Here is a 24,229-nt window from a genome sequence, read left to right as displayed (position 1 = left end):
AAGGAACACTCATACATTGCTGGTGGGGTTGCAAATTAGTGCAACCACTCTGGAAAGCAGTGTGGAGATTCCTCAGAAAGCTTGGAATGGAAACACCATTTGACCCAGCTATCCCACTCCTTGGCCTATACCCAAAGGACTTAAAATCAGCATACTACAGAGATACAGCCACATCAATGTTCATTGCTGCTCAATTCACCATAGCCAGATTGTGGAACCAACCTAGATGTCCTTCAGTTGATGAATGGATAAAGAAACTGTGGCATATTTATACAATGGAATATTACTCCGCAATGAAGAATGATAAAATTATGGCATTTGTAGGCAAATGGTCGAAATTGGAGAATATCATGCTAAGTGAAATAAGCCAATCTCAAAAAAACTAAAGGACGAATGATCTCGCTGATAAGCGGATGAGGACATATAATGGGGGGTGGGAGGGGCTAGCATTAGGTTTAGGGTTAGGTTTAGAGTTAGGCTAAGGAGAGCAGTAAGAATGAAGGAAAGAAGGACTGTGTAGAGGGAAAAGAGGGGTGGGAGGGGTGGGGGGGAGGGGAAAAATATAATAAACATCATTACCCTATGTAAACGTAAAAATAAATAAATAAATAAATAAATAAATAAATAAAAAAAAAAAAAAAAAAACTAGTGACTGCTACAGTGAACATACTAACCAGTTCAATACAACACTAACAAAAGTCAGAGTTGGAAAGAACCTTCCTCATTTTCATGGCTACCTCAAACCTTCTTCGCTTTCCTAGAAAGGCTCGCTAACTAATAGTAACTAATATGTTTCAAGCATCTGTCAATGGCCAGGCACTTATCAGGGATTCCCCTGCCCGCAGGAAAGAACGCCCCGACAACATGGAGCTTTCCAAGATTCCTTATTGTTCTCTCCTCAGGGGAGCACACAAAGAATATATAGTAAGGCAGCCAATCAGAAAGCTATACAGACAAGGCACGAGCTACATGTATGATCCCAATGTGTAAGTGTATGGGGCATGAGCAGATCACGCGCTGCACACGAGAAACAGGAGCCAATAGTTAAGTACTTCCTCATCCGGCGTCAGCGCGACTCCTGCTTATCGCGTCATAAGTATGTGCCATGGACCGTACGTTGGCAAACTGCCAGCCGCCATCCTGCTTAGCCTGGGGCTAGGGGTCCCGGGTACCCCGACAGCTCCCCCTATTCTATTATTAAAAAGACAAAAGGGACCGTGCCTGTCTTAGGTTGAGGGGTCGGCCAATACCCTTACCCGTCATCAAAGTCTGCAGATCATGCTGCAGCTTCTGTCTTAGGTTGGTGTATGGCCACCTCCTTCGTTACCCGTCATTGACTACCGGTCCAGCATAGATAACCAAGCATGAGGGGAGCTGCCGACTTCTAATGCAGTCATGGCTTGGCGGAAAATAATACGGTCTCGTTGTTGAGAGGCACGCAAACGTGTGATGACGCGGACAATGTAAAAGATACCAAATAGGAGTGCCCCTCCTAGAGCAGCTAATCCGGCCCATTGTTTCACAAAAGAAAAAGCCGAAGAAATCCAAGAGGCAAATTCAGATACAGAAGCAATATGTACTCTAGTAGAATTCACTCGAACAATTTCCGCCCGAAGACGGGACGTAAGATTATCAAATTCAAAAGACTAAGTATTAGTAAGGTAAAGCGAAAGATTTCGAGACAAATCAGCTGCAGTACTAAGATTATCATACATTATGGGAGTTACACAGACTGCTCGTAGAGAGTAAATACACCCAAGTCCCAAAAGTTCTTGTAAAATGTCCACTTGTTCTTGCAGTAGGTCCACCCATTGGTTAACCAGCAGAATTCCAGCTTTAAGATGTTGATCAATGCTCTCTTGTGTTTGTAGCGCTGTAGCAGTATTTTCAGCCAATTGATTAACTGTAGTAGCTGTCTGTATGGTAGTAGTTAGGGCTGCAGCTGCCACTGCAGCCGCCGCTGCCTCCGCAACAACAGCAGTTATAACTGCAGCTGTAATACCAAAGTCTCTTCTATTTCTACTCAGTAATACAGGTAGTTCTGCATCTGTAACTGAAACGGGGACAGGCAAAAAGGTAGGGATTCGCATTATCACCGCTCGGTTGAATACTGTACCATTCCAACACTGAGAAAGGGAACAATTATTAATTGAACAATTAAGAACTGAGGTGTTGTCAACACTATTAGTAAGGAGAAACATAAAAGGTGGAGATACACAGACAGGGGTAGGTGGAAAGATAATAGTCTTTATACAGTTTACACTAGCCTCCGTGATATAAGAGGAATCCATAAAATGGCTCCAATTGCAGAATTTGAACGATCCTCCTAATAAGGCAAAAAGGGGTTGAAGGTTAGTGTACCCAGAACTAGACGTGAATAGTAACCAATTATCAAAGGGATTAACATGTAGTATTCCTAGAAATGCATCATGATCTGTAAAGTTTTCAGTAGTACGCTGCGAAGTAAAATTTGGTGTAAAAAAGAATCCATGTTGCACAGGTGCAGCTCGCCTAGTATTTTGGCAACCTGTCCAGATAGGTGGAGTAGAAAACTTAGGATTACAAGGGGGGAAAATCCTGGGGGTCTTAAATCCGACAGAAGAAAGTGGAAGCCGCCGAGGCACCAATCCTGTAATAGAAACTACACTTCCTACTGTCTCTATGTGGCCACCCTTTCCTTGGGGTCCCTCATAGGTGAATTGCACAGTTGCTCTAGTTTTTGTTTTGGCATCCTCTTTTCTTGAGAATAACCCTTGAACCTGGCATTGTAAATTAATACAAGGTCCATATGGAAGTTCTGTAAAGGGATCAAAGTACTTTGTAACATTGGAGGGTAAATCAAAACACAGGGTTCCTGGAAGAAATATAACGGAAGAATTATAGGACTGAATATCAGGATCATTAAGAGCAGTGGGCAATCCCGTAGAAGCATTAGTAGAGAACAAAGGGGGAAGAATAAGCAAAGTATTAGTTAACGGTAAAGGATATGGCCATGCTTTAACTATTGCCCATAGGTTCCTTTGATGTATCGTTTGAGGTTGCACTCTGCTGAAAATCCCGATCATCATCAGAAGGGGAAGTAACATCCTCTTCATCAGGAGGTATGAATCTGGTCAATCTTTCAGGCACCCAAATAGGTGTTGATTGATCCTGTGGAAACACACAGACAGATCCTCGGACCCAACGAAGAACCGGGTCCGGTCCTTTCCATTCTCCCGTTAGGATATCTTTCCATTTAACCGAAGATTTTGGCGCTGGGTTCGGAGACATGTGCCGATCTGCAGCTGAGCGTCCATTAACATCAAGGGTTAAAAAATTAAGAATAAAAAGTGCCACATTTAATTTATCTCGTGGGGATCTATAAGATACCCCTATTCCCCCTTTTTGTTTAATTAAACAATTTTTTAAAGTGAGATGAGCTTGTTCAACGATTCCTTGACCTTGAGGATTATAGGGAATGCCAGTAACAAGTTGAATATGAAATGTATTTGCAAATTGTAAAAAACTTTTAGAAGTATAAGCAGGGCCATTATCAGTTTTAATTATTTTTGGAACTCCCCAACAGGCAAAAGAATGAAGGCAATGCTGAATGACATGAGCAACCCTTTCCCCCGGTAATGCAGACGCCATAAGGATGCCAGAACTGGTATCCACAGAGACATGAATATATTTAAGAGTGGCAAATTCAGGGATATGAGTAACATCCATCTGCCACAAATGATTAGGCAAAAGGCCTCGGGGATTGATGCCAAAAGATGGGGCTGGCAGTAAGGGCAGACAATGTTGACAGCGTTTAACAATTTCCCGGGCTGATTGTTTAGAGATAGGAAATTTTCTGGACAATGTAGTAGAGTTAACGTGGAATTTTGAATGAAAAAGTTTAGCTTGTTCTTCCATAGAAAAAACAAAGAGAGATTTAGTAGCCAAATCAGCCTGGTAATTACCAGAGGTAAGGGGTCCAGGTAGATTAGAATGGGCTCGAATATGACCTACATAAAAAGGTTCGGTACGTTGGAAAATCAATTGTTGGAGACTAGTAAAATAAGAAGCAACGGAGGAGTGAGGAGAAATATGAGCAACAGTTTCTAATACAGATAAGGAGTTAACAATATAATGACTATCTGTAAGAAGATTAAAAGGTTGATCGGATAACAATTGAAATGCTAAGATAACAGCAGCCAGCTCAGTAACTTGAGCAGATAAGGGTTGAATAAGCAGGGTGTGAACATCCTGCCCTATAATAACGGCCCCAACTCCATTTTTAGAACCATCAGTAAATACCGTAAGACAGTTGTTTATAGGGGAAAATTTTGTTATTTTAGGAAATACTATGGGAGTAGATTTACAAAATTGCACCCAAGGGTGATTAGGATAATGATTATCGAATTGAGCTAAGGTGCTACAAAGGAGTATAGCCCAATCAGGATTGTTATTAGTGAGCCATAAAATTTGTTGTTGAGTATAAGGAGTAATAATAGTAGTTGGGTGCATACCAAAGGCTGTTATGGAAGCCTCAATACCTTTGAATATAACTTGAGCCACAGCTGTAGGATAAGGTTGTAACATTTTAGAAGGGGAACTGGGAAGGGAAACACTCTGTAGAGGACCTCCTTGCCATAAAATTGCAGATGGGCTATGAGGTTCGGGGAGAATGATCAATAATAAAGGCTGAAGTGGGTCACAACGATCAACTTGCCCAGATTGTAAACGTTGCTGAATTAATTTTAAGGTTTCTTTAGCCTCAGGAGTTAAGTACCTTGGCAAGTTGAGGTCAGGATTGCCTTTCAATATATCAAACAAGGGCTTTAATTCCCCAGTAGATAATTTTAAATATGGACGAATCCAATTAATATTTCCCAACAATTTTTGAAAATCATTAAGAGACTTTAATTTATCAGTCCTGATCTCTAATTTTAATGGTTGTACCTGGGTTGAAGACAATTTTGTGCCTAAATACTGCTGTAAATCATCCAGCTGTAGCTTTTCAGGTGCTATTATAAGATTCCAAGATTGCAAGATTGTAGACATAAAATGCAAGGCCTGCATAAGAAGGTCTTTGGATTGATGACATAATAAAATATCATCCATATAATGATATAAGAGTAAATCTGTAAATCTATCTCTTACTGGTTGTAAAGCTTTATCAACATAAATTTGACACATGGTAGGGCTATTAGCCATGCCCTGAGGCAATACAGCCCACTCATATCTTTGATCAGGCTGGGAATGATTAACAGAGGGAAGAGTAAAGGCGAATCTCCAGCAATCTCGTTCATTAAGAGGTATAGAGAAAAAACAATCCTTTAAATCCAGAACAATAGTTGGCCAGTGTCTAGGTAAAGCAGAAACTAGTGGTAAACCACATTGAATAGGTCCCATAGGGAACATTTGTTGATTTATAGCACGTAAATCATGCAACAGTCTCCATTTCCCTGACTTTTTCTTGATAACAAAAATAGGTGTATTCCACGGAGATGTGGAAGGCTTTAAGTGACCGGCCAAGAGTTGATCTTTTACCAATCCATGAGCAGCTAGCAATTTTTCTTTGGTGAGGGGCCACTGTGGAATCCAGCAAGGCTCATCAGTTTTCCACACTATAGGGATGGTGTTATCCACAGTGGCCCCTAAGGAAAACCCAAACCCTTGGTATCAGTTTTCGGACTAGATAAGGAAGGGGGCTGAACAGCACCTTGATGTTCCCTACCCAAACCTTCATATTCAGTGTATCCCATTTTTTTGATAATTCGTTTAACGGGGGTCCCTTGATAAGTAATGTCAGTAGTAAGTTTCATACCCATTTGTTGTAAAACATCTCTACCCCAAAGTGTAACAGGCAAATCACAAACATAAGGTTGAAAAACTCCTGAATGCCCTTCGGTATCCTTCCATGATAATGTAGCTGCACTCTGAGAAGGGCTGTAAGCAATCCCCAGTCCTCGAAGGGTTTGATTAGCAGTAACTAATGGCCATGCCTTAGGCCAATCACGGGTACTGATGATACTTTTGTCATCCCCCGTGTCCAATAATCCCACAATAGACTGCCCTCCCACCACAAGTTTTAGGAATGGTCTATCATCTAAATTGAGTGTTAAAAATGTCATAGGACTGCCTGAAGAACCAAATCCCCCATTTGCGCATCTTGTATCCTTGCTAGGCCAGGAGGAGTGCTGGCTAGGCAAAATTAACATTTGAGCAATTCGATCACCTGGAGATATTACAGTAATGCCTTTAGGAGAGGACACTAATATTTTAACCTGCCCCTCATAATCCGAATCAATAACTCCAGGGTATACTATTAGTCCCTTTAAGGTAGAAGAGCTCCTTCCTAATAGCAGCCCTACAGTATCTTTAGGAATTCTTTCTTTCCAGTCCGAATCAATAGCCTGAACACCCATTTCTGGAGTTAGTACCAATCTGGTGGTGGCACAGATGTCCAATCCTGCACTCCCTGTTGTTGCTCTCCGGACATTCCATTCTGTGAGGGGGGATACCATTGTCGAGGTACTTGTTGAATTACCCCGTATATTTGTTGTGGGCCCCGGGGAGGGCCCGTCCTCCCGTTTTTGGAAGAGAAGGATTTGGGCCTAAATAATTTCCTTCCTTATCCTTAATGGATTGGCATAAACTACTCCAATGATTGCCTTTTTTACACCGAGGGCATAAGCCGGGTCCAGGCTTTTGTGGTGGCGTAGCTGGTGCAGACTTATTAGGACAATTAGCTCGAATATGTCCCATCTGTCCACAAGCAAAACACGAGCCCGCGGGTCCTTTAAGTTTTTTATTAGGACCAGCCCGTCCATTCTGAGATATAGCTGCAGCCAAAACTTGGCTCTGTCTATCTAATGCAGCCACAAACATATTACCTTGTCCAGTAGCATCATTAATGTCCTTGCACACCCTTAAGTAAGTTGAAAGGTCTTTATTTTTCCAAGGTCTAATGGCCTCCTTACACCATTTGTTAGCTTGTTCATAAGCCAACTGTTTAACCACTGGCATAGCCTGCTCAACATCCCCGAATATACGGGAGGCTGTTTGAATCAACCGGTCAACAAAATCAGCATAAGGTTCATTACTTCCTTGTGTAACTTTTGACAAATGTCCCTGTAAGTCTCCCGTGCCTTGCAAAGTTTTCCACGCTCGTGTAGCTGCAGCAGCTATCTGAGCGTAGATACCAGGATTATATTGTAATTGTGTCTGTAACCCATCATAAGGGCCTGTTCCCATAAGCATATCTATGTTCCATTGAGGATTTCCTGCTGCAGCGTTCCGTCTAGCGGTATCTAAAGATATTTCCTGCCAAGATGTTTACCACATGAGATACTGCCCTCCAGAGAGCGTAGCTCTAGCTAAACTGATCCAATCCTGAGGGGTAAGATTTAAAGCGGATATAGTTTCCACCAGCGCAACAGTAAAAGCAGCTTGGGGCCCATATGTACTAACTGCTTCTTTCAATTGCTTGACAAACTTAAAATCTAAGGCCTGATGGTATCTCTGATTCTGAGCATCCTCAAAGACCGGATAAGCAGCGGAACCCAAGTGACTCCATTCTTTACGCATCCGCTCATTAAGCAGAGGCGGGGGTTCAGGAAGCGCAGAGGGTAACAAAGAACATTCCTCCTTTAACGTCCATTTCTTAACTCGTTGTGCAAGCTCCTCCCCTGATTATTCCCCCTCCGAGTCACTCCTGGTGTCCCCGGTCTTATGTGAGCGGACAGATCGTTCTTCCTTTATCTCTTCTAAAACCTGACTTCCCTCATGAAAAGGTTCTGTAAAAACATCCTTACGAATGTCGAGACAGCTCCGAACCAAGGTCCATATAGCCATGGTTCCTATAGGCAGAGGGGATTGATGGTTAGCTTTACGTAGATCCGCCCCTAAATGTTCCCACTGAGGGATATTTAGTAAACCTTCATCCAAGAACCATGGAGCAATCTTCTCTACAGTATCTAAAAAGGTCCTGGCTGTCTTTGCCTTAAGCGGCGTGCCATTGAGGCGAAGGAGCTCTCTCAAGGGCTGTTGCATACGAATCTTAAGAGTTTTCAGATCCCATTCTGTATATACCTTATATTTGAAAATACAAGGGCTAGCGTTTCGCCGCCCCAGTCTCCGGGTCGCGTTCCGCTTTACCCACGTGGCAGACTGCCTTCCGCTAGTCCACCCCGAGCCGCATTTCGCTTAGCTCTGTCTCCGGACTGCCTTTCGCTAGTCCACTCCGAGCCGCCTTTCGCTTGGCTCTGTCTCCGGACTGCCTTCCGCTAGTCCAAATAGTCGCGTACCGCGAACTTTGAGGCTGCCTCCCACGTCACTCACCCTTATCCGTTTCCCGGGTTTCGGTACCACTTATCGGGGATTCCCCTGCCCGCAGGAAAGAACGCCCCGACAACATGGAGCTTTCCAAGATTCCTTATTGTTCTCTCCTCAGGGGAGCACACAAAGAATATATAGTAAGGCAGCCAATCAGAAAGCTATACAGACAAGGCACGAGCTACATGCATGATCCCAATGTGTAAGTGTATGGGGCACGAGCAGATCACGCGCTGCACACGAGAAACAGGAGCCAATAGTTAAGTACTTCCTCATCCGGCGTCAGCGCGACTCCTGCTTATCGCGTCATAAGTATGTGCCATGGACCGTACGTTGGCAAACTGCCAGCCGCCATCCTGCTTAGCCTGGGGCTAGGGGTCCCAGGTACCCCGACAGCACTGAGCTAGGTTCACTATAGACAACACCCAAGACATTTTTGGAAAGTGGACCTGGACTTCAACAATCCCGCACATTAATATTTTACTTATTTTTCAGAATTATTAAGAACATTATTAGTAAGGTTTAAAAAGTTTTAAGTTACCCAATTAAAAACTGTATGTTCCTAATACAAAAATTTTTAAAAGAACAGTTCTGCTATTACTAGGCAAAACGTACACAATAGACAACCAAAAGAAACTGCCAGTTTACTTGATTTCTCTCTTATCTCTACTCAATAGGGCCACAATCCATTTTAGACTGCATCTCACAAATGGTTAACAGATAACCAGTCTTTTTATTTGTAAATGTTAAAAAATCTTTTTGCTCTTTTAATTCAAAGTCTATTAGGAATGGCCCTGTGGGTGCACGGTATTACACACCTGTAATCCCAGCTAATGAGCAGCTGAAGCAGGAGGATGAAAAATTTGAGGCCACCCTGGGCAACTTGATGAGATCCTGTCTCAAAATAGGTAATTCAGTGGTAGAGGGCTTCCTAACATGCATGTGATCCTGGGTTTAATAGCCGGTGCCATAAAAAGAGAAAAAAGAAAAGAAATAGCCATAAACTGGCTTGAGAAATGTAGCATTCACTTTTATTTCCATACCAATTCCAAAATATTTTGGTATCTCATAGAACCATAGGTCTCAAGATTCAAAATCGGCACAGCATTTCAATATTGCTACAACTTGAGTATCTCAACCCCCAACTGTTATGGGATGAACTGTGTTCTCCAAAAAGATACATTCAAATTCTAACCCCAGGATCTGAAAATGTAATTGTATTTGGAAATAGGGGATCTGCAGACATAAAAGTTAGTATGTGGTCACACTTGATTAAGGTGGGCCCCAAAACCCAATGACTGTATCTTTATAAGGAAAAAAAGATTTGGAAATAGAAAAAAGACAGAAGACCAAGTGAAAACTAAGAACCACTATAAGGGGTAAGGAGGTCTTTGGAGGGCATATACTCTGCCAACACTGATTTTTGGACTTCTAGCTTCTGGATCTTTGAGAGAATTATTTCTGCTGTCTTAAGTGACACTGTTTGCAATACAGATGGAGCATACCTAATCCCCAAATCCGAAACTTCCTGAACACCAACATGAAGAAAAAAATGGAAAAAATTCACACCTGTCCTCATGGGATAGATCACAGTCAACCTGCTGCTATATTAAAAATGTCATATGAAATTACTGTCAGTCTATGTGTTTAAGTATACTTGAAACATAAATGATTTTCATATTTAGACTTGGGTCTCCTCTCCAAGATATTATATAAATGCAAATATTACAAAGTTAAAAAAAATAAATCCAAAATCTGATACATTTCTGATTCCTTTCAAATAAGGAATATTCAAAGGTTGAATAAAGGTTATTTTTTTACATTAGCCCTAAGAAATTAACCCATTCAACCCAAAGTTCAAGTATGCCAAAGCTAAAGCAAACTGAGATTTAACAAAAAAAAATGTATAAACCCCAGGTTCCAGGACAACCCACCAATTTCCCTCAGCACTCAAGTATCAGGTGTATTATTACACTGTATGTGCAGAAAAGATCCTGAGGATAACTTTCTTATCTGGAAAGTCTATAAGCTCAGGTGGTAAATAAATTAATTACTAGCAGAATTTCAATAAGTAAAATTCACTTCCTATTCAAACTACTTGAGTAGCAAGTATAATGCAATATTGTAGTTTCAAAAAAAATTAAGAAACTTACCTTAAAAGGAGATATAAAAAGCCAGCATTACATTTAAACCTACAAAATAAAAAAGTTTATTAACTCTAACCAAGATCCCTTAAAGGTGGCAAAGCATTATTAGCTCAAAGTTTTAAAATAGCTTCTCTATAATAGTCAAAAGGAACAAAGGACAATTTTATATCCTGAATTGTGTTTAGAACCACCTTCCAAACACGTACAAGTATGATCACTAAGAGTCACTGAGTGCTTTACCACTGACCTCTCCTGCTTTACTTCCACTGTTTCAACTTCATTTCTGTTCCTCATGTTTTATTCTGGCAGATGAGAAAATATTTTTAAACTTCTGGTTTTATGAGGAACAGCTCTGATAAATTGTTAAGATGACAGAACACATTTTAAGACTATGGTATTAAGTGGGCAAAGAGAATAAAAACATGTTCAAAGCTACTGGAAGGGCTGGGGGTGTGCCTCAGTGTGTCTACAGCTCTTGCCTTGAGTGGCCATGGGTTCAATCCCTAGCACACCAATTAAATCCACAATAAAATTATTAGGAATCCCAACATCCCCTCCCCAATTGCTTACCAGTTATATAAAAACTGGCTTTTACAATGAAGAGTTCTGAACTTAACCAAATGATCTAACTTAGCAATACCAAGAGTGGGACAATCTGATACAGCCGGACAATCTCATGATATAGTCGTGCGAAAGTGATACAATAAAACACATACAATGTCACCTATTTTGTATTCTTGACAAAAGCATTTTCACCTGAGCGATTTTTAGGCAATACACAAATCTAGAAAGTAAGACATACATTTTTCATTACAACTTTTCAAAATGGTTACTGAAATATAGTCATGCACTGCATAATGCTATTTCAGTCAAAAACAGACCGATATATATATATACAATGATGGTCCCATAAATTTATCCTGGTGGGCTGGGGTTGGTGGCACACGCCTGAAATCCCAGTGACTCAGGAGGCTGAGACACAAGAATCCCAAGTTCGAGGTCAGCTTCAGTAACTTAGAGAAGCCCCACAGTAAGATCCTGTCTCAAAATAAAAAATAAAAAGGGCTGGGGATGCAGTTCAGTGTTAAAGTGCCCCTGGGTTCAAACCCCAATACAAAAAAGGATCATACGGGTGGTATAATTGAGTGGTACAGTGCTTGCCTAGTATGTGCAAGGCACTGGGTTTGATACCCAGCACCAGAAATAAAAAGATTATAATGGGCTGAGATATATCTATCATAGCATCCAAACATCATAGCACAAGGCATGTTTGGTAATGCCAGTATACACAAACTTACCTCCCTGCAAACAGTATAAGAAGTCTAGCACATTTAACTATGTACACTACATAATACTTGGTGAGAACAATGACTATGCTACTTGCCTACGTTTAATATGCTGTACTTTTATTGTAGAGTGCACACCTTTTATTATTTTTGAAAAACCTACTGTAAAGCCTGACTACCGTATCTCTGGGTTGCATGAAGAGGCTGCATGAACTGACTGACCAGCTAGGTTTGTGTAAGTACAATATGTGATGATCCAAACAATGAGGAATCATCCAGTGAAGAATCTCTTACAATGTATTCTGCTGTTAAGAGACACATGACTGTACTTATCTTTGGATGACTTGTGTTGTTTCTTTTCCATTTTTCAAGAAAGTAACAAAATAACATGAAATATCTGAAGATACAGAGATGAATAAGGGAATATGAAGGTTACTGTAGTTTAGACATATCGACTGGACGATTATCCGTAAGAATGAAGAAAAGGAAAGTACCCAAAGAAGAATGTAAGCTATATGATTTCATGCTAGTGTGAGAGGGACTTTGGGGCTGGTAAACAACAACAGGTTAAAGGCCAGTCTATATTTAAGCTTTTTCACTGTCAGGCTTTATATCTTTCATAATGAATACAAAGGGAAGTATAAAGGAGGAGTTAGGGAGAGCAATGAAAAAGTCAGTTCCACTATGTTCAACATGAGACATTGAATCCCAGTGTTAGTTAAAGCAAAGATAAGTGGAAGGGTAAGGGAGACATCTATAGATGTTAAAAGACATCTATAGCCAGGCTTGGTGGCTCACACTTGTAATCCCATGGGCTTGGGAGCTGAGGCAGGAGGATCATGAGTTCAAAGTCAGCCTCAGCAAGTTAGCAAGGCCCTAAGCAACTTAGTGAGACCCTGTCTCAAAATAAAAAGAGCTGGGGGTGTGGCTCAGTGCTAAAATGCCCTTGGGTTCTTCAATTTCCAGGACCAAAAACAATTAAAAAGGAAGATACCTGTATAGAAAGGCAGTTAGATACCAAGGCAGATCAAATGAGCCAGACTAGACAGTGGGATAGAAAAACAAGGAGTAGGTATTGAAGCTGAAAACCCATAAAGGAAACCACTAAAATTATTAACGTCTAAGCCTAGGGAGGTAGTTCAGAGGCAGAGTGGCTGACTAGCAGGCAAGTACGAGACTCCAGGTTCAATCCCCAGTGGAAAAAGAGGGGAAAAAAAGAAAATTACAAATGTCTAGAAAGCCACATACCAGGAATTAGGTATTACAATCTTAAGTTTAGAAAAAGTTGGATAAAATGAAAAGCCTTATTATAAATGATGGATTAAAAGAAAAATCATTATGGGATAGCTCTATAAAATTAGATCTAAGTGAAAATCATCTGCAAATGTGTGAATATCCTATTTTTATTTTTAAAAGAAGCTCTATTAAAACAAGGCTTATACTGAGTTGATTATTTCTTCATCTATTTCTGTAACATGTGAATTCTCCTTTTTAAATGAAGTGGAAGATTGTTTATCCTAGTATCTTATTCTCTCAAGTATTTTGGTAGGATCTTGCTTATTCGACTATAAGACTCTTTGATCAGAACACTCCTCTAACTGAAATCTATGCTGTAATTATCACCATATTCCTTCAACTGTATTCATCCCACGCACTTTCAACTACTAAGCAGGCAATCACCAGTATACATAAAATTTTTGCGTATCTATTGCACAGTGCACCCCACTGTTTTTCTTAGAGGTTTCAAAAATACCCACACAGGTTTAACATGCCTCTTTGAAGTCCTCTTCCTCCCTTATTTCAACCATTTCTTCCCTGTGTTTCAACAAGAACAGAAAGACACACACATATACCTTCTTTCATCTCTTACTTCTCTGGACCCAAGTCAGACTCACAACTTTCTGTCATGCTATTTCACAAAGTAATAGCCTTTTCTTTCCATCTGCCCATTTTTTAAATCACCCTTCCCTTGTAAATTCCTAAGGAAGCTGCCATAAATTATACAGCTCAGAAAATGCTATCTTTCTCCCCCAGGACATCTGTTCTAGACAAGTACTCCAAGTATTTCCAGTAAAAAAGCAAACAAGTAAACAAAATCTTGACATACAGACAAGTATCCATAATTAACAAATTTATCATTTAAGAGCAATACAGATATCTACAACCTATTCAGCAATTTTAATACTGTGAACAATAAAATATTAGTATACCTCAAATATGTAGAAAGTAAACTTAAAAATACCAGAGCTAGTCGGGCGAGGTGGCGCACATGTGTAATCCCAGTGGCTTAGGTGGCTGAGGCAGGACATTTCACAGGTTCAAAGGCACCTCAGCAACATATTGAGGCCCTAAGCAACTTAGTGAGACACTGTCAAAATAAAAAGGGACAGGGATGTGGCTCAGTGGTTAAGTGCCCCTGGATTCAATCCCTAGTCCCCCAAAAAACTTAAGCACTGATCATTAAGTCCTCCAGAATTAAAGTTCTTATTCAAAATTAATCATTTGGTATTGGGGATGTAGCTCAACAGCAGAGTACTTGCCTAGCATACACAGGGTCCTGGGTTCAATCCCCAGCACTCCAAAAACAAACAAAAAAATAAGTAAAAATTATTAATCCCTGAACAGGCACCTTCTAAAGAAATCAATTAGCCAGGTAGAATGGCAAATGCCTATAATCCCAGCAATTCAGGAGGGTAAGGCAGGAGGATTGCAAATTCCAGGCCATCCTGGGCAATTTACTGAGAATCTGTCTCAAAATAAAATTTAAAAAAGACTGAGGATGTAGCTCAAAGACTAGCAAGGTGAGAGGACTAGGGTTCAGTCCCCAGTACCAAATAAATAAATAAATACATAAATAAAAGAAAAGAAAAAGAAAAAACTCAAATTTAACAAGTGTAACAAAAAACTAACAATTCTATTATAAATTCCAGAAGAAGAAATTATTTCACCGAATTATTTTCTCCTCTTTTGTTTTTTTCTAAGAGTGAAATGAGCAGATTTATTCAAGTGTGAAGAATAGGAACAAAACTCTCACAAGGGCAAGAGGGGACACCGACAGAAGTTGCCCACCACCACATAATTTTCTAAGTTGTACACTTAACATGAAATCAACTACTGAAGCTGAGCATGAGTCATTTCCTGGAGGAATTTTATTAAATTTGAGAGTATTAAGTCCTAGTCTTAGATATTCTAATGACAGTAGGTATGAGGTGAGGCCCTGAAATTTAAGTATCTAACAAGTCCCCAAGGGTTGCTAATGGGGCCAATCTGAAAATACACCTAGAATAGCACTGGTCTAGATTTTACACTCCAAAACTGTTACTCAGTACAGCTGCTACTAGTCAAAGTGGCCACTGAACACTTGAAATCTGACTAGTGTAAACTAAGTTGTGCTATAAGTGTAAAATACAATTCATCCAAAAAACAAGTAACTTCCACGCTAGTTACATATTACAATATTTGGATATATTAATTAAGTTAAATTAACTTATTAATTGATTTTACTTGGGTTCTTTTCCCCACTGGTTTAGTTTTCATAATATGGGTATTAGAAATTTTAAAATTACATGGTGGCTGGCATTATATTTCTACGGGACACAGTGTGGTCTGGGCAGAAGAACAACATCCATATGACTTCCAGATTTATTAGAAGTTAAGGAGATTCCGATGTAAGTTAAAGCTTCAGAAAACTTATTATCAACAGGGGATAAAGGCTTCAAGACGTCAGCATCTGGCACTTCTGTTCAAATATAAATTAAATCAACTACCAAACGAAACTTGAGGATATTAAGTCAAAGTCATATGAAAATGACTGAATCACAGTGAAGCTATCCCTGAATGAGGTTCTTGCATAATTGCATCAGTTAACTAAAAAAAAAAGACACGGAATGATGGCTGGGTGAGCCTGTAATCCCAGCAGCTCAGGAGGCTGAAATGGGAGGATCACAAGTTCAAAGTCAGCCTCAGAAACACAGCAAGACCCTGTCTCAAAAATAAAAAAAAAAAACCTGGAGATGTGGCTCAGTAATTACGATCCCCTTGGTTCAAAAAAAAAAAAAAAAAAAGGACAAGACACAGGATCGTCTTGTATGTATGTAGATGCTGGGGCATATACATACAAACATACACATATAATCTGTTATATTACACTTTATTTGTTTTTCCCCAACAGAGAAACACCTCCAGAGCAATGGAACATAGAGCTAGCTTGGGTAGCTCTTTAGGTGGCACGGATCAGGGTTATGCCTCACTGCCTACTCTTAGACACTGCTTTGGGCTCCCAAACATTTCCAAGGGAATTTTAAAACAAAGAGAAATACTGCACCAGCAGACGGACTGTGTGCTCAGACCAGAGGAGGTACAGGGATGACGATCTCTGAAATATACCCTCATAGGGAACGGGTAAGGGAAAGTGGATATAGACAGATAATACATCTCTAGGGCACCATTTCTCCACTTTCTAAGTAGGAAAGAGGCAGTGAAAGGGACTAGACATTTTAAAACAATTTTTTATTGCAATATTCTGAGTCTTCTAAGGTCTCACCTCTACAACTTGAATGGCAAATTTAAACCATAACCTAAGTAACTCGTAGTTCAATGTTCCTTTCCTCTACATTACCTGCCTTTGAAGAATGTGTGCCTCCAATAAAATCTACTTCCGCATGTCATCATGAACCATAAAGTAAGACACAAATAATCGTGTATCCGTGTTAAAAGCCTTTTACCCATAATAAACCTCACTTGAAATGAATTACAACTTTCGATACAGGTGTACTTTAAACACTCTGCTTTCACCTTTGCAAACGCATTTGAAACTGCTGCTGCAAGCAAAGGGAAAACATTACACACTTCTAAAACCGAAGGCTGTGCCTTTTTCTCTAATGACGACCCTGTGGCCATTTCTTGTCACAGGGTCTGCAGTAATTAACACAATACGTAAAGAGAGTCATTCTAGGAAGACCAGCAACTACCCTGGGATGGGAACAAGGCAGCAGCCTGTTGTTTTTGTTTTAATTCAGGGACTTTGAGGAGATTGCTCCTAACAGAGCTGGAGGGTAGCAAATGCCTATCCATTAGGGGCGGGGCACCTCTTAAGACCACTGAGAAGAAAGTGCCCAGTTTAAGGTCAAAGCTCCTCCGGGAGGCCCCAGGTGGGCTTCCCCAGGTGGACAGAGAATTGCCCACCCTACAAAATTAGGAAGTGGGCAAACAGAGAGGTGGGAGGCCGTCGAAGGAAGGCAGCTCGAGGCTGGCCATTTACACACACACACACACACACACACACACACACACACGGAGACACCCTCCCGGTCGGGGGCGGGGCGGCGGGCGCTGCCCGCACACAGAAGTCAGAAAACATAGGGAGCAAAGGAGCCTCAACTTAGGGCCACTGAACCCTCCCGACTCTGTCGGCCAATCGGCGGGCAACCGCCTCCCCTCCCGGGCGCCCAAACTCTTCCCCGACCACTCTCGCCGCACCCGGCCTCACCTCGCGCCTTCCGCGCCGCCGCGCCTCCTGCACACGCCTCCCCCAGTCCCGCCGCCCGCCGCGGGCACTAACCGAGCCCAGGAGCGCCTTCGTGCAGCGCCTCACCGACCTGCCCTCCATCCGGGGCATCCGCACCGGGCTTCCTTACCGAGGGTCCAGCGGCCTTGCGGCGTGAGGCCCCCTCCTCAGCCAGCACGGTGGGCGCGGAACGCCTAGGAGAACCCGGAGAACACCGCCGCCGCCGCCGCCGCCCCCGCGTCGCTCAGGTTACCCGGAGGGTAACTTCCGGGGCACGTCGATGCGCGTCGGCGCGGGGGCGGGGCAGGCTCACGTGACGGCTCGCGATGTCTAGCGCCAGACTTCCCAACCGGCCCAGGCTGGCGCGGGGTGGCGGCATAGCGGGCACTGGGGATCCGGGAGAGGAGGGGAGGAGAGGCGGAGGGGCGGAGGGGGGAGGGGCGGAGGGGGGAGGGGGAGGGGCGGAGGGGCAGAGGGGCAGGCTGCGGGCGGGACCAGGGACTGGAGCGTGTGAGAAATCTGGCGGCCAAGTGGGCGTAAGCACTTTGTAAACTTGAAGAGGGAAGTTTTGAGAAAACGCTCGCGGGGGAAAGGCTGGAATGGCGACGGGAAGTAGTAGGGTGGCAAGTAGTAGGGAGCCCAGGGAAAGAGCCTTGGGCCACTGGCACCTACTGCCAGGCTTAGGTCAGTCGTTCAAGGGCCAGGAAATCCCACTGGGTGATTCAAACAATGGCTACACGCTGCATTAGGCGGACGAAATGGAACGCTGGGGAATTAGAGTCCACTACAAGGTCTGTGCTGAGCTATCCTTGACCTAGACCACCCGAGCACAGTGCTGGAACAGCTGTGTTCTCTCAGGGCTGAGGCGACCCCTGGGGACCCAAGGACCGCCTCTCCAAGCTCAGCTCCAGAGCAGTATGACTACTCATTAAGCGGTCCGTGGCCCCAGCTATGTGCAGTCCCTTTGGCGTCCAGTGCCACTGTCCAAAGTCATTCCAGTTTGCAACATTTGCAACAAGGCGGCATAGAACCTGAAATCATTGGCATTGAAGGTTTGTGATGATGAACCTGTTGTAGAAAGAGCTCTGCTGGAATGGGAATCAGAAGAGTGAGGTGACAGCTTCCATTAATTGCTGCTTTACAGCTGTGGACCCCAGTTATCAAATGAGAATATTGACTTAAGTCTCCTTCCTCTGGCTGTGGAATTTAATAACTGGGAAGAATAATTGAGAATTATTAGGGCTTCAGAAACAGTTCATTCGTTATCCTCTTGTGTATTGTCCCACCAGGATGAAACTTTTTAACAACACAGACCAAAAAGAAAAATAATAAAAACCAGATACTTTTCAAGAGCCCCTCACTGGAGTTACCATTTTGCTGCTGCTTCATTTTATACCTGAAAAGACTACAATGTCTGGCTTCCTTATCACAAGTTGAACTCCCCATTGTTTTATTGTTATTTTGCTCCTCTCGCAGCCCCCGCCCCCAGCTCCAGTACTGGGGATTGAAGCCAGGGTCACTGCATCACAGAGCTACATGCTCAGCCCTCTTTTACTAAGTTGCCCAGGCTGGCCACAAACTTTTGTTCCTCCTGCCTCAGCCTCTGGAATAACTGGAATGATAGGCATATGCCTTTGCACCAGGCCCAAATTGTCCTTCAAAGGATGAAAAAAAAAAAAAAAATCCACTGAGATAAGACTGGGGATGTACCTCAATTGTAGATCCTGGGTTCAATTCCTATTATTACAGGGGGAAAAAATCCACTGGAATATTCACAAGACTTTGACAGCTATAGCCAACAGCCTTCTAAATCTAGTGGGTGCTAACTTTTCAAGATATTCTCCTCTTAGATGCTTAAATTGAGAATTTAAAAAAAAAAATAACCCTGAGACTAGACTATAGTATAGTAAGTGCACTTTATTTCCTTGGACTTACCATCTCTTCTTAGTTTCCAACATGTTCACTTTTCCATGCCCTTGTTTAGCATAATAGAGGATTGTTGCTGTCTGTTTCTCAACTATTTTCCATGGAATCTTCTTGTGATCTCTTTCTATAACCTAAACAAGGACAGACTGCAAAAAGGAAACTGTGCCCTGATAGGAATGTGCTGATAACCTTGTCTTGACTACTCCCCAAACCTGAATTGGGTGCCCTTAGTTTCAGCAAGAGATAGTACCAAACAGTTTGCATACACTTGCAAATCTGCTTGTAACTCCATTTCCTATTTCACAACCTAATCTCAGATGATACCACAATGACCACAGTATGCTGATCACTACCAACAGCAGATGGAGTCTGATAAAAAGAGCTCTCTCACCAGTGTGTTGTTTAAAAGGACCTGATGGAGACTTACAAAATCATATACAACAGTGCTTCTAGTTTTTCAATAACACTTGTAGCATATGTCTGGCTCAGGATCTCAACGGATCATTTTCAGGATTTTGACATTTAACTGGAGTCTCAGGAAGAGCAGAATGTTCCAAAATGTAGAACTGAAATGTAATTTCCACATATGGGTAGGAACGTGAGTCTGATTTGTTGGTGAGTATATCCCAAATGCCTAAAAGCTCTTGGCACAGGGTAGAGGCACAAGAAATTTTGTTGAATGTATCTTTGAGTGAAAATGAACTTTGTAGGTTTTCGAATAAACTTGTCCCACTTTCTACCCAATTCCTTAATAGGTCACCTACTTTTTTTTGTGTGTATTTCTAAATGGAAATCATTACTTGATATCTGGCATCACTACTTTGGCTACTACATCACTACTACATCAAATTCCTTTAGGGAAACAGGAATTTGGCAGTATCTATCAAAATTATAAATGCATATATACTTAGTCTCCAATTTCACTTCTAGGGATTTATCCCAAAGAGACATTTCCACTCACAAGAAATGATAAGGTAGTTCTTACAGTGCTATGGTTTGGATAAGTAATCCCCAAAGATCCTTGTACAAGGTTTGGTACCCAGGAGGTGGGAAGAACCTTTGAGAGGTGAGGGCTAGTGTGAGACCTTTAGGTCATCAGGGGGAGGAGGGATCACTGAAGGAGATTATTCCCTTTACCTTTCTCTTATATGCTTCCTGGCCATAAGGTGAGCAGTTTTGTTTTGCCATATATTCCCACCATGATGTGCTGCTGCCTCACCACAGGTCCAAAGCTACAGGACCAACCAATCATGAACTAGAACCTCCAAAACTGTGAGACAGGAATAAACTTGGGGCACTGAGCTACATCCCCATTTCTTTCTACTTTTTATTTTATGGCAGGGTATCATAAGTTGCTGAGGCTGGCCTGAGGCTGGCCTTAAACTTGAGATCTTCCTGACTCAGCCTCTCAAGTGGGTGTGCATCACTACACCCACTCTGGCTTGGACTTCTAGTATTCAGTTGAATAAAAGTGACAAGGGTAGTCAGCTTTCTGTCACTGTGACAAAATATCTCAGCTAAACAATGTATAAGGAGGAAAGTTTTCTTTTGGCTCTTGGTTTCTTAGGTTTCAATTTGTGCTCAGTTTTCTCCTTCACTTTTGTGCGTAGGACAAGGCAGTAGTGAATCAGAGTGGGAAGGCATGGCTGAGAAAATGGCCCACATCATGACAGCTGGGAGGAAAACCTCCTTCTATTAGACCTCACCTCCTCCCTACAGCACCACAGGCTGGGACGAGGTTTTGTCACATGGGCCTTCAGCGACACTTACCCAACCATATACACTTGGAGTCCCTGATCCTCTACATAATCACCAGTATTTGGTGGTGTCAACATTTTGGATTTTCACAATTCAAAGGTATGCTGTGAGATTTCATTGTTGTATATGCAATTCCTTAATGACGTATGATATTCAACATCTTGTCATAGGCTACTTTCTATCTGTATAACTCTTTTGGTGAAATGTATATTTTTAGTCCATTTTTTAATCAGGTTGTTCCCTCCCTCCATTCCTTTCCTTCTTTCTGTACCAGGGATGAAACCCAGGGGCTCTTAATCACTGAGTCACATCCCCAGCACTTTTTTCTTTATTTTGAGGCAGGGTCTTGCTAAGTTGCTTAGTGCCTCCTTAAGTTGCTGAGACTGCCTTAAGTTGCTGAACTTGGAATCCTCCTGTCTCAGCCTCCTGAGTCACTGGCATTACAAGTTGGTGCCACCATGCCTTGTTTCATTTTATTATTGTTCAATTTGCAGTGTTTTAAAAATATTTGCTATAGTAATTCTTCATAAGATGTATGCTTTCCAAGTATTTTTTCTCAACTGAAAACTCTTTCTCTGGATATTGTCTTTTGCAGAGAAGACTTTTTTTTAATGAAGTCTAATTTATTAATTACTTATTTCAGAGATGCCTTTGGTATTGTATCTAAAAACTCATTGTCATACCCAAGATCATCTGTTTTTTCCTCATGTTATTCTCTGAGTTCTCCTTCCACTAAGGTGAGACAGGATGATTAGAGGTGGCTCAAGCTGGATATTTCTTTTATACACCATGGAAGGTTAGAGCTGCCTGGAATTAGGTATTTCCCTTTCCAGGTTAATTAGGACCTGATAAAACCCCAGAAACTAAAATAGTTTCTCCTGAGGACAGGTTTGTAAAGAACAGAATGTTCTGATGTTTTCTAAATGGTTACCTTTTCCCTCTCCTTGCAAGAAGGAAAACATTTTTGTTGTTAGCATTTTTGTCATTTTGTCTTATATTCACTGTGAAAACCTGGTAGAGCTCCTGAAGATAGAACTCACAAAAACCTGAGACCCCTCTATGGTTTGTTCACTGTGGGGTTTGTAACTCTCAGACTAGTCAACATTGCATCTCTTGACCTCAACTGATCAATTATAATTATACTCTTGGTTTCTTACCCCAGCATTGGTTCCTGCTAATGTTTCTGCTTGCAAGTTTGTATGATTTTGTTCTATTAGGTTGTGAGTCTCTGTAAGTGCCTGTCGCTTCAGTTTTGGTGACACCATTGTGCCTTATAGCCTCATTACTCTCACAGATCTAAAACCCGCTGATTTAGTTTTCTCAGGCTGGCACAGTGGAACACATGCCTGAAACACCAGCTACCTGAGAGGCTGAGGCAGGAGGAGCCTAAGGTTGAGGCCAGCCAGGGCAGCTTAGTGAAACTCTATACCAAAATAAAAAAAATTAGCTCAGTGGTACAGTTTCTCTGTTCAGCCCCAGTACTTGAGGGGAAAAAACAAGTTTTCTCAGCTTTTTTATTCATTTTTAGGCTACAGTGATGACTTTTACGGTTCTTAAATCTTTCATTAGAAATCGAAAGACCCTCATTTCCTTTTGTACCTATAAATATTTTCTAGGGTTACTATTGGGATTATGTATTGGTCAACTTTTTCATCACTGTGACCAAAATATCCAACAAGAACAACTTAGTGGCAGAAAAAGTTTATTTTGGCTCACTATTTCAGAGATTTAGTCCATCATTAGCTGATCCATTACTCTGGGCCTGAGGTGAGGTAGAACATCATGGTGGAAGGGTGTAGAAAGGAAAGCTTTAAGCTTATGGCAGCTGGGAAGCAGAAAAGAAGAGCAAAAGGAGATAGCAACAAAATATATAATCCCCTAGGCACACCTCACCTGCCTATAGTTACCACCCAGTAATCCATTCAAATTACTAACACATCAAATGGGTTCAGTGATTAACTCACATCTTTCATAATCTAAACATGTCACCTGCTTTTGGGTACACTTCATATCGAAACACAAACAGATTACATAAATCATTTTAATGTCACAAAAGCCAATTTTATTTTTTTTTGTAACTCCATGCAATATAAACACCAATTTAAACAGTTAACAATTTCACTTCAGTCACATGCAAAACTTTATTCCTTTACATTTCTACCCCATTCACTTTCTGTAGTTGTCACAAGTTCATGTCTTTATCATATATATATATATCCATTATAAATATACATATATATAATATCCATATGTATTATATGTGTATATATATATATACAACAGATTTGTAGTTATTTTATAGACTTTTGTCCTATGAACTCTACATGAGAATTAAAAGGGATTTATATACAATTTGTGTACAACATTACAATATTATAGAATTCTATACATTACCAGGAAGCTTTATATTTTTGTTTGGTTTCAGGTTACTGTATAGTCCTTCATTTCAGTTTGAAGGACTCTAAACATGTCTTACAAGGCAACTCTAATGATAATGGTTCCCTCAGATTTTTATCTGGGAAAGTTCATTTCTTCTTCATTTTCATAAGATAATTTTGCCATACATAGTATTCTTATTATTTGTGTCCTTTCTGTTCTTGGGATATATCATCTCACTTCTTTCCAGTCTACAGTGTTTCTTCACAGAATTCTGATAATCTGATAGACACTCCATTGCATGGACAAATCATTTTCTTTACTGCTTTCAAATTATCTTCATCTATGACTTTTATAATTCAATTATAATGTATCTAAGTGTGACCCTACTTGGGTTCATTCTTGGAATTTATCGAGCCTCTTGAATTTATATGGTCTTTTCTTTTCTTACATTTGGGAATAAATAGTTTGGATGTTATTTCTTTATATAAGATCTCTACCCCTTTATCTTTTCCTTCTCCTTTTTTGATTCTAACAGTGCATATATTGGTTTGCCTAATTATGTTCTCTAAGTCCCTTAGGGTCCACTCACTTTTGTTTATTAAATTTTTCTTTTTGCTCTTCCAATTTCATCATTTCAAATGACCTGTTTTCAACTTTGCTAATTTTTCTGCTTCATAAGTTTGCTCTTGAGCCCTTATACTCAATTTTTCAATTCAGTTATTATATTCTTCATTTCCAGAATTTCTGTTTGGTTCTTTGTTTTCTCTCTGTGGACACTGTAATCTTTTAATTAATCATAATTTTAATTATTTTCCTGACTTTAATTTTCTATGTTATGCTTTAGGTCACTGGCTATCTTTTTTTATGGTACTGGGAATTGAAACCAAGGGCACTGTACCACTGAACTCATCCTCAGCCCTTCT

General features: G+C 41.1%; 2 protein-coding genes across 6 annotated transcripts in view; both read right to left on the bottom strand.

Annotated features, from left to right (window-relative positions):
• LOC124961720 (ankyrin repeat domain-containing protein 26-like) overlaps window positions 1-17,514 on the bottom strand; it is an 87,137-nt gene extending 69,623 nt beyond the window's left edge. Inside the window, exons 1-3 of one of the 5 annotated variants that reach the window (XM_047520641.1) lie at window positions 17,374-17,514; window positions 13,948-14,105; window positions 10,458-10,496 (exon numbers count right to left, since the gene is read on the bottom strand). The gene's annotated coding sequence lies outside the window, so the exon portion shown is untranslated. Of the gene's footprint in view, window positions 1-1,256; window positions 1,636-10,457; window positions 10,497-13,947; window positions 14,106-17,297; window positions 17,317-17,373 lie in introns of those variants that run through there. The other 4 variants (XM_047520642.1, XM_047520643.1, XM_047520644.1 and 1 more) reach the window with 4 other exon arrangements.
• On the bottom strand, window positions 1,647-17,378 carry LOC124961286 (uncharacterized). Its single transcript, XM_047519927.1, has 2 exons — window positions 17,335-17,378; window positions 1,647-3,150 (listed from the first exon to the last, which is right to left on the bottom strand). The coding sequence occupies exon 2, from the start codon at window positions 3,093-3,095 to the stop codon at window positions 1,647-1,649; it is 1,449 nt and encodes a 482-aa protein (XP_047375883.1). The 5' UTR covers window positions 3,096-3,150; window positions 17,335-17,378.
• Window positions 17,515-24,229: the final 6,715 nt, after the last annotated feature.

Source organism: Sciurus carolinensis, chromosome 12 (genome assembly GCF_902686445.1).
Source record: "Sciurus carolinensis chromosome 12, mSciCar1.2, whole genome shotgun sequence".
NCBI lineage: Eukaryota > Metazoa > Chordata > Mammalia > Rodentia > Sciuridae > Sciurus > Sciurus carolinensis.
This window is presented reverse-complemented; position numbering and strand designations above follow the sequence as displayed.

Coding starts and splice junctions, on each gene's coding strand:
- LOC124961286 (XM_047519927.1), bottom strand. CDS start 3,095: ATGAAGAGGATGTTACTTCCCCTTCTGATGATGATCGGGATTTTCAGC.